The following is an 11050-nucleotide window of genomic DNA, read 5'->3' on the forward strand; positions in this document are numbered from 1 at the left end:
TATTTTTGCTAAGAATTTTGTTCCACAAACATTTACATCAAAAACTCATTCAGTTATTTTAAAAGCAATTCCGAACAAACTCTAAAAATAAAATGTGAAAAAAAAATAGTATATATGTAAAGGAATTTGGAGAAAGAAGTTGTACATGTAGATTTGATAATGTTAACGAATATGAATGGAAAACTTGGAACTCTCCGTCCTTACTCAATCTCAATGTCTGTTAATTATCAGACCTAATCCACAAACATTAATCAAAACAAAAAACCACTTAAATCTAATTAATCAAGTGAAAAAAAAGATCTTACTGTATCAGTTAACCCAATCCCACTAATCTCATCCCTAATCCTTATTATTAGTTTCTCAGTCACCTCCTAAACTCCATTAATCTTGCTTCTAAGGAATCAATCTCCCTGCGCCTTCCCCAACGTCGCAAAGCAGCTCTTTGACCTCACCATCCCCGGCCGGCAGCCACCCAGCCTCTCCCTCCTCGCCGAATCCTTAGTCCGCCGCAACAGTTGCTTCATCGCGGATATAAGATCTTCCGTCGGCTTCGCCGGAGGACTCGACATCCGGAACTCCTCGTAGAAGCTGACGTGCCGCTTCATCGCCTCCTCCGTGCTGATCTTCCTTGACGACCTCGAGTTCTCGTCCTTGATCGCCTCGGCGCAGAGCCCGCAAATCCACCGACCCTGGTGCCTCTCCTTAACCGTCGCCACGTACGCCGGCGTGCACTCCTCCGTCAAACCGCAGCAGTAGCACTTCACCACCAACTCCTCCTCCGGCTCCGAAATCCGCTTCGCCTCCGCCGACTCCATAACAAAAGCTCTCGATAGAAAAAAATAATTGGGAATCGGAGGGATTGGGAATTTGAACAAGCAGCAATCAAACAATTTTAACGTTTTAATTCTGTAATTAATCAATGCGAAATTTGAAAGTTTGAAAATTTTCTGACGCGATTTTTTACGTTACGGCGAGATTATCTCAGAGACTTGAAAATTTTACCGTGAGAATTTGCAGAGTGGCTTGATTGGCTTGCATTTATAGTGAACTGTTTCGGAGCCGAACAGAACACTTTTCGGATTTGAACTCCGATACCGAACACTTCTCGGATTTGGATTCCTGATTTTTGGATTCCCAATTCCCGAATCAGTTTGCGTGTTTCGGGGCGCGGAAATTTTCTTACTGGATTTGGATTTCGGGTCAGTTTCGGGTATGTTTCGTCAATTTGTTGCTGCTTAGTTTTGGGGTAATTACTTGAGAAGGATGGCCGTCTATATTCAAGAACTACGTTCATCGATTTTAAATTTTAAATCATATTTTAATTTAGTAGATCAATTTCAAAGATATTTTCTAATAAAACTCCAAATATAAATGTATCTATCCGCTAGTATTTTTTAACTCAACACTTATCGAAACATTATCATTAAAAAAAACATATTAGAATTATCGATGTAGGTTGTAATTCACTTATATGATACCTAAGACATACAAAAATTCTTAGTCTTAAGACAATTGTTGACTAGCTAGTTTTGTATCTTGACTAACTAGTTTTGTAATTAATTACTGTTTATTTAGTTCTTTGATTATTTAGTTTAAAGACCATTCCAACAAATAAAATTATATATTAAAGCATAAAATAAGATTTGCCAACATGAATTTAAATTCAAGTACTTAGAGAATTTAATACTTGGTATTTTGGTAGAAAATTATAAGCTGTACTCTTGAGATGACTATTTAGTACTCACCACGATAACTCGATTAGAAAATGACAAAAATAAATGGGTTTTGGTTGACTATAATTCTGCTCAAATCATAATCACATCAATTAGTTTTTAGTCAACTCAAATATAACATGCTAAAATAGAACTTAGTTTCATCATTTCTTTATCATGTAACGTGTTAAAATTGTGCAGAGTTGGATTTGAAATAAACAACGTAATTAATAATCAATCAGGTTAATCATCATATTGTGACTCAGTGTTTAGGAAAGAATTTCAATATTTATTTCACACGGCACTACTAAATCACCAATTGATCTATTTTTTATAAAAAAAATAATTATGTCAGGTTAATCTCTTATATCGTATCAACACGAACCCAACAACCAAACACGAATTACCAAGTCTTTTGAAAAAAAGTCCTAAGACCATCTCCAATGGTTGAGCTAAAGGTCAAATTTTTTAGCCCGAAAAATTTAGCTTTTAGCCCAAAAACAACTTTTCTATTCCAATCGTTCTACTCTAAAATTTTAGCCTGGGATTATTAAAGAATGAACTTAGGCTATTTTTTTGTTAAATTAATTTTTTTTTTAAAATAAACACGTAGACTATCGTAAATTAATTTTATGAATATTTTAATCTAAAAAATTTAAATTCCGATAAATATTGGGTAGAGTCCACCCCAATTTTTGGACTAAATTTCAGGGGGAATTTGGCATTGGTTTAGCATTTAGCATTTAGCTCAAAATTTCCCCTTGGGTTGGAGTGGGTTTGGGGGGAAATTTTGGGATGTAATTTGATTTTTAGCCCACCATTAAAGTTGGTCTAACCATTTTTCAAAATTGACACTAACAATAAAGAAAAAAAAAAAATACTAAAATCCGAATCCCAATTACGTCAAATAAATATTAAAATAAAAGCAATAATGCTTACAATTTGGACAGAGATAAAGAGAGAAAGTGGAGAGAGAGAGAGGTCAAATCGAGTGGCGAAGGGTTTGGGTTGTCCTTTACAAATTTCTGTGGTGGTGGAAGTGGTGTTTCGAATTAGCCCTTTTTTTTCCTTTTCTATCTTTCTAGCCCACAGAGGGTTTCAAACAAAAACACAGAGGAGAGAGAAAGTAGAGAGAGAAACCAGAGAGAGAGAGAGGTAGCCTTGAAAGCTTGAAGATAATACTGGAGACACAGCTCTCCAAGCTCTCCGCACAAAAACCCCCAAACCTTCGATTCTCTCTCTCTCGAACTTTCTCTCTCCTCTTTTTTTTAGTTGGTGTAATCTTTAGCCGATGGATCCCTTCGATTTGGTACGAAAAGGTATACTCTTGCTACTTCATTCAATCGGATCTTGAGCTTCTTCTGTTCAATTTTGCAGCTTTATTGTTTTCGTTTCTCTAATTTTTATTTTATTTTTATAATTTTTTATATTTAATGGCGTTGAATTTGTTGGGATCGATTGAATTTGGTTGCTTGAGTAAAAAGTAGTCATGATTTATTGTTTATCTTTTAATCTTGATTTTTGTCTAGATTTTGCGGTGGAATATGGTAGTACTGTCCAAATCAGTTCTTAATTAAATGAGCTTTGGATACAATTAATGTCTGAGATTGTATTTTTTGTGTTATATTGTGGCTCTGAAAATTGAACTTTTTTGTTTGATTTTTTAATCAAATTGAATTTAGGGGTTTAAGCATGTTTCTCTGAACAATAATTTAGGTGTGTTGTATATTTGAAAATGGTGATGTATGTATGATTTAACTTTTCGCAGACTGTGACGGACTCGCTGAATTGCGAGTTGGTTTTCAGGAAGGGGAAATTTTGGGTCAATGGACTAATTTTAACACTCGATGGACGGTTTTGCAGGGTTTGGTTGAAGCTTAATGTAAATCAAGTTGTTTTTTTTATTCAAAGCTGTTGTAGACTTCTAGTTATTTCCATTTCCGTAAATAATGAGCTTGTCCAAGAAAGGATCCTTTACCAACGACACCAAACTAAGCACTGCAAACAAGGCAACTGCATTGAATCCCAATGCGGCAGAGTTTGTTCCCTTTTCCCTCAGATCTCCGTCATCTGGAAGCACCAGCGCAGCTCAGGCCACAACAAAGTTTTCTTCTTCTGGAACATTTGGAAAAGCAGTACTAGATCGAACAGAATCTTCCACATCAAATAATTCCGATGACGAGGCCCACCAATATTGGCGCCACCAGCTCCCTGATGATATTACCCCTGACTTTAAGGTCATGGGAGAAGATGAGTCGCAAGTCCTTGGGAACCTCTCTTTAGCGGGTTTGTCCTTACGCGAAGATGTTGAAGCAACACGGTTTCCTGCCTCTATGGGCAGTGGATACTTATCAAACGAGTCACATATTAATGGCAATAGCTTTTCTGAAAAGTTGAGAGCTTCTGCACCTCCCTTTGGGGGGGAGGATCTTTCATCGGCCAGTTTCCTTCATATGTCACCTAAGCCTTGGGATAAGCGGATTCTGAACAGCAATCAGTTTGTCAGCAATGGTCAGGAGGAGTATCCGTATGATGGCATGTCTAGACACGGGTTCATGAATGATATGTTGCGTGAGCATGCAATTGTGGAAGGTGCGGATATTAACCCTGCTGAGTTTTTGGCTTCACAGTTCCCCGGCTTTTCTGCTCAGAGCGTTGCTGAAGTTTACTTTGCCAATGGTTGTGACTTGAACCTGACTGTTGAGATGTTAACTCAGTTGGAGGTATGCTTGCGTCTGTTATTTGAATTGAAGAATAAGCTTTTGGCCCTCGAATCAGTGCAGCTTGCATGCCTTCTGTTACATTGGATTGTTGTCAGTTAATAGTTCTCTTTAAAGTTAAATATTGTGTTTTTCAAAAAATCAAGTCAAAGAAAACATGTTTATGAAACTGTTCATGCTAATTCTGTAGATACTATATGTCCTTTTTCATTGTGTGTGAGTTGAAGTGTTTGATGCGATATTTTTGTTTTGAATTGTAGCTTCAAGTTGATGGTGGTTTTAATGAGAATCTGAACTCAAAGACCTTGTCAGTTCCCGATCTTAGCTCAATGGACTTCCCTGCACTTACACCAACAGACGGTCATCATGGTCATTCAAAATATGCCGGAGATGATGATTTCCAAAGTGGCAATCCTTATCGATCTTCTGACAAGGACAACATGCTTTTGTTCAAGTCTAGCTCATCAATTCCTACTAGAGGTGCGATAGATCTTGCTTCAGCTGTCAGGAAATTGGCGACCCAGGATTCTGGATGGAAGTATGAGAGAAATGGTTCTGCCGATGCTGCTATTGGCTCAAGCAGACGTTCCCAGCTTTTGAATAGCACTTACAGTACTGGGCATGGAAGAGGCATGTACAGCGACAGGTCACAGAATCGTGGTTCACCTCGGACTGCGCCTGTTTGGCTTGAAACTGGAGATGCAGTTGGTAATGTCCCTTGGTCAACCAAATTACTTCTGTTTATGTCTATTTAGTTATGGACATCCTTCCCGATCTATATGTTTTTAACATTGTTGAGATGACAGCAAATATGTATTCTGATCTGCGGGATGAAGCTCGGGATCATGCACTCCTACGTAATGCATACTTTGAGCAGGTTTGTACTTGATGTTCTTAAATGGTCTGTTTCTGTAAACGTGAGTCCCTTTCTGCCACATCCTTCTCACTTTATGTTAACAGTGAAGCCTTAAATTGGCTAAAAATTGTGTTGGTGCCGCATATGGACATCTCGGTAGATTTAATTTTCTATCGTGATTGACTCTATTGAGTTGACCAGCAATGCTGTTTGGCTAAGTTCGATGTCAACATTGAAAATCAAAATATGTGGCCAAGAAACAAACCACAGCAACTAATGGGGGGTGTGCACCTTCCATGGGTTTGAAACAAATGTGTATATAACCAATAGGTATTTGTAGGAGTGTTTTTCCTACATGATACTGTCATGCCGGCATGGCACTGCAGTTTCATGTTTTTCCTTTCTACCATGCATGAATGTTGAGCCACATAAGATTTTTGGTTTCACTCCAATCCCTGCTACTAATTTTTCACCTAAAGTTGCTGTGAACCAAATTTACCCTGATTGTTCCTATTTATAAACAGGCACGGCAAGCATACCTTGTTGGAAACAAGGCTCTAGCAAAGGAGCTGAGCGTTAAAGGACAGCTGCACAACATGCATATGAAGGAAGCTCATGAAAAAGCTCAAGAGTCTATATATCGTCAGAGGTTTGTTATCCCCCACTGTTTGTGGTTCGTGTGGGCAGAGGATGCCCTGAGTATTAATTTTGTCGTTTGGATAAGATTGAAATTTTAGGGAATATATGAATACCGTGTGACATTTTACCACCACCTGAATTTGGAGTTATTTTGATCTGAGAATGGTTCTAAGTATTGATGTTCTGTGTTTGTATGAGACAACTTGAACAAGGCTCTCGATGAGTAGAGTGCTACTTACTCATACTGAGCATGAGTTGATAACGGAGTTAACCCTGTTGACCTATTTCCTCATCGTTGACCTTAGTTTTCATGTTTATTTCTTGTTTTTTGGTAAGTTAATTGGTTGCCTTTTTTTAATCTTTTCCTGTTGCGTACCGTTTTCTGAAAACACAGGAACCCAGTTTCTCCAGAGACGCAGGGCAATGGGAGGTCACAAGAGAGGATGATAGACCTGCACGGGCTGCATGTAAGTGAAGCCCTTCATGTCCTGGAGCACGAGCTGAGCGTGTTGAGGAACGCTGCCAGGGCAGGAGAGCCTGGTATTCTGGTTTGTATATGTGTGGGAACTGGCCACCACACCAGGGGCTCTGGCACACCGGCAAGGCTCCCAATAGCTGTACAGCGATACCTACTCAAAGAAGGCATTGACTACACTGAACCACAGCCAGGGCTGCTCCGAATTCTGTTATACTGAGCCACGAAGATGACTTGTGAGGTAGAGTATATTTTTAGCACAGCACAGTCCGTGAAGCCGTAGTCGTCATAGCGATTCTTGTATCTATACATGGGAAGAAAACAAGTTTAGTCCAAGTCTGAAAAACGAAAAAAAAAAAAAAACAACAAAGAGAAGGATGGGAAATTTAGAAGGAAAAATTCCGACAAAACGAAAAGAAAAAAAAAGAAGTTGGAGTGGAGCAGTTGATCGAGGGATTGCGTTTTCTGTAGCCAAAATGATCCTACACTAGCAGATGCCCTGCCTCTTTTGCGTTTTTTGTATCTTAAAATTTTATTTCTTTGTTAAATTCCTTTTTGATCCTCAGATGTAACTGATAGAATTGAATTACATGATAGAACAATTCACCTTGCCAGTTATACCCTGTGCCATTCAGAATGAAACATGTTTCCCCAGCGACCTGGAGCGGTTTTTTAATTTCCCTTTTCCGGTTCCTTTCCCGGCTTACTGGAGTTCGACCGGCTTCATCGGCTATGTGCCTCTTGACAAGCGAAATCTTCACATCCTTATTAAGGCATTTTTTATTCCTTTTCACTTGGAAATGAGATTTTAGATTTGAATTTCATGAATGACGAATTCGATATCAAATTACACTGTTCATTGTGTGGTTTGGCCGAACTTTTTCTTTTTAGTCTAAAAATATTGATGTATCAAAAAAACAAAAAACAACCAAGCACTAAAGTTTTAAGCTGTGACACAACCATACCTCCAATGAAATTAACTGATACTCGCAAGTAAACCGACAATAAGCGTTTGAGTTTTATTTTGAATGCTGCTATTCTCACTCTTTTGTCTTATTTTCCCTTTCCTTTAAATTAAGACATTAAAGTGGATATAACAGTCGAGTAGCGATAGTGCAGTTGATTTCGAGATCTCTAAGTAGGCGATGGGATATGTTTGTCTTATTTTCCCTTCCCTTTTTATTTGTGCATATATTCGTGAAATAAATAGGTCTTCCGAAGTACAAATACCAGAATCTTGAGTTTCGGAGGGAAAACCAGACAATGCAACCAAGTAACGATAATGCAATTGCAACCCCACCTCCGTCCCAAATCCATTTCCCTCCTCACCAATTCTCCACACCCACAATCTCTTTTCTCTCTCTTCGCCTTCTCTTCTCTTTCCACTCCCCTCTCTCACTCCTCTCCCATCTCCCCGTCTTCTTCTTCCTCCTCTCAATGGTTCTCCGTCCTCCGCGCTGCCATTGCCGCCGCAGACTTGCCGCTCGGGAAGCGCGTTCACGCGCTGATTATAGCCTCCGGCGACGACCCGGGTCATTTCTTGACCAACAACCTCATCACCATGTATTCCAAATGCCGGTGTCTGTCAACCGCACGCCGCGTGTTCGATAAAATGCCCGGCCGAGACCTTGTCACATGGAACTCCATTCTAGCGGCCTATGCGCAGGCTGCGGGCTCTGATTCGGACAATGTTCAGGAGGGTCTTGGCCTTTTCCGGCGTCTTCGTGAATCTGTTGTTTTTACCAGTCGGCTCACTTTGGCGCCGGTTTTGAAGCTGTGTTTGCTCTCAGGCCATGTTTGGGCTTCGGAGGCGGTTCATGGGTATGCTGTTAAGATTGGATTGGAGTGGGATGAGTTTGTTTCTGGTGCTCTTGTGAATATATATTCTAAACTCGGACGAATTAAGGCTGCCCGCGTGTTGTTTGATTGGATGATGGAAAGGGATGTGGTGTTGTGGAATACAATGCTTAAGGCATATATGGAAATGGGTGTTGAGGAAGGACTTTCTTTCTTCTCTGCATTTCATCGCAGTGGATTGCGTCCCGACTATGTTAGTGTGCGTTCTGTTCTCAGTGGGATTGACCAAATTGATTCTTTAGAAGGCAAGAGGCACATGGAGCAGGTTCAAGCATATGCAATGAAATTGTTTTTGTATGATACTAAGTCGGAATCATTGGACATATATTCGTGGAACAAGACATTGTCCGAGTATGTTAAAGCTGGTGAAAATTGGGCTGCTGTAGAGTGTTTTAGAAATATTGTAAGATCAAAAGTAGTGCTTGACAGCGTAACATTAGTTGTTATTCTGTCTGCGGTTGCAGGTGTAAATGACTTGGAGTTGGGGAAACAGATTCATGGCGTTGCTTTGAAATCATGTTTTGATTCCGTTGTTTCTGTTGCAAATAGCCTTATCAACATGTATTCAAAGGCTCGTTCTGTTTATTCTTCGAGAAAAGTGTTCAATCGCATGAAAGAAGTGGACTTAATTTCCTGGAACTCGATGATATCATGTTGCGCGCAAAGTGGTTTAGGAGAGGAAGCGGGAAACTTATTTATAGGCTTATTACATGATGGTTTGAGACCCGATCAATTTACTATTGCAAGTGTTTTAAGGGCTTGCTCCTCACTTGAAGAAGGGTTGTCAGCCAGTAAGCAGATTCATGTTCATGCTATAAAATCCGGTTTTGTTGCTGACAGTTTTGTTTCGACGGCTCTTATTGATGTTTATTCTCGAAGTGGAAACATGGAGGACGCAGAGGTCCTTCTTGGAAACAAACTTAAATTCAATCTGGCTTCTTGGAATGCACTGATGTTCGGATACATAATCAGTAATGACTGTCACAATGCATTGGACCTTATGAGGATGATGCACGAAGGTGGACACAGGCCAGATGAGATATCTTTAACAACTGCGGCTAAGGCTGCTAGTAGCCTGGTGGCTTTGGGACCAGGAAAGCAAATTCATGCTCATGCCATAAAAACAGGGTTTGTTTCAGATTTATGTGTTAACAGCGGAATTCTAGATATGTATATCAAATGTGGAGACATGGGAAATGCACACACAGTGTTCAATTACATCCCTGCACCCGATGGTGTTGCATGGACAACTATGATCTCAGGATGTGTAGAAAATGGAGAGGAAGGGCGCTCTCTTTCTGTATACCATCAGATGAGGCAGTCAGGAGTGGAGCCTGATGAATATACCTTTGCCACGCTTGTCAAAGCCAGCTCTTGTCTGGCAGCATTAGAACAAGGGAAACAGATACACGCTGATGTGATAAAGTTGGATTTTTCCTCAGACCCTTTCGTCGCGACATCACTTGTTGACATGTATGCCAAGTGTGGCAACATAGAAGATGCTTATCGTTTATTCAGGAGGATGGATGTTAGGAATGTCGCCCTGTGGAATGCCATGTTGGTTGGTTTAGCTCAGCACGGAAATGCTGAAGAAGCACTAAGCCTTTTCAAAGTCATGAAAACGAAGAACATCGAGCCTGATAGAGTAACCTTCATTGGAGTCCTTTCTGCTTGCAGCCATTCTGGTTTAGTTTCCCAAGCTTATGAGTACTTTTCTACAATGCAGAAAGATTACGGCGTTGAACCTGAGATTGAACACTACTCTTGCCTAGTTGATGCCCTTGGCCGCGCAGGTCGAGTCCAAGAGGCTGAGAAACTGATAGCAACAATGCCCTTTGAAGCTTCCGCCTCAATGTACAGAGCCCTGCTAGGTGCTTGTAGAGTTAAAGGGGACACTGAAACTGGAAGACGAGTGGCAACACAGCTCCTGGCTGTGGAGCCATCTGACTCCTCCGCCTACGTGCTTTTATCCAACATCTACGCGGCTGCCAACCAATGGGATGTGGTAAATGATGCCAGAGCAATGATGCAGAAACAGAATGTAAAGAAAGAACCCGGTTTCAGCTGGATGGACGTGAAGAACAAGGTACATTTGTTCATGGTAGACGATAAATCCCATCCACAAGCAGATCTCATACACGACAAGGTGGAGGACATGATAAGGCGAATCGGGGAAGAAGGGTACGTCCCGGATACGGAGTTTGCACTGGTGGATGTGGAAGCAGAGGAGAAAGAGCGGTCTCTGTACTACCACAGCGAGAAGCTAGCAATAGCTTACGGACTCATAAGCACTCCTCCGTCGGCCGCCATTCGGGTGATAAAAAACCTGAGAGTTTGTGGAGATTGCCATAATGCAGTGAAATACATATCAAAGGTTTATCAGAGAGAGATTGTTTTGAGAGATGCAAATCGCTTCCATCGGTTCAAGGATGGAACTTGTTCTTGTGGTGATTACTGGTAACAGTATAAATTCAAAATTCGTTTGTTTATCAATTAATTACAAGTTTTCTCTAAGTACTTTACAAACATTACATTTTAAGGTTTTATCAAATACCGTACGACTACCTTCACTTCAAGCAAATTTCGTATGAAACCCACGTATTCGAATTGTCTATTTTTTTAAGTCCTTATTTATAGATTATCTTTACAAAAAATCAATTCATTTTCAAAAACAGTTGTCTATTTTATTGTTATGATGAAAATTTTGAACTTTTTTATTTTATTTTTATTTTTTATCAAACGTTATCTATCATAAGGAGTGAGATAGTGGGTTAAGCTCTACAATGGGCTA

At 40.1% G+C, this 11050-nt stretch overlaps 3 protein-coding genes across 3 annotated transcripts; 2 read left to right on the forward strand and 1 right to left on the reverse strand.

The window, feature by feature from the left end:
- Positions 1-139: 139 nt before the first annotated feature.
- LOC137729817 (uncharacterized) lies at positions 140-1132 on the reverse strand. Its single transcript, XM_068468859.2, has one exon. It carries the CDS (start codon positions 813-815, stop codon positions 402-404), a length of 414 nt encoding a protein of 137 aa, XP_068324960.2. The 5' UTR covers positions 816-1132; the 3' UTR covers positions 140-401.
- Positions 1133-2649: 1517 nt separating this feature from the next.
- Positions 2650-7020, forward strand: LOC137732700 (polyadenylate-binding protein-interacting protein 7). Its single transcript, XM_068471992.2, has 6 exons — positions 2650-3031; positions 3576-4435; positions 4693-5140; positions 5239-5309; positions 5813-5937; positions 6322-7020. Exons 2-6 carry the CDS (start codon positions 3662-3664, stop codon positions 6620-6622), a joined length of 1719 nt encoding a protein of 572 aa, XP_068328093.2. The 5' UTR covers positions 2650-3031; positions 3576-3661; the 3' UTR covers positions 6623-7020.
- Positions 7021-7521: 501 nt separating this feature from the next.
- On the forward strand, positions 7522-10773 carry LOC137717035 (pentatricopeptide repeat-containing protein At4g33170). The gene is given in 2 exon segments (XM_068456356.2): positions 7522-7734; positions 7736-10773. Coding segments are annotated over 2 exon segments (3054 nt in total). The 5' UTR covers positions 7522-7665; the 3' UTR covers positions 10721-10773.
- The last annotated feature ends 277 nt before the right edge of the window (positions 10774-11050 follow it).

Source organism: Pyrus communis, chromosome 15 (genome assembly GCF_041283825.1).
Source record: "Pyrus communis isolate YQ-2024b chromosome 15, ASM4128382v1, whole genome shotgun sequence".
In the NCBI taxonomy this organism is placed as follows: Eukaryota; Viridiplantae; Streptophyta; class Magnoliopsida; order Rosales; family Rosaceae; genus Pyrus; species Pyrus communis.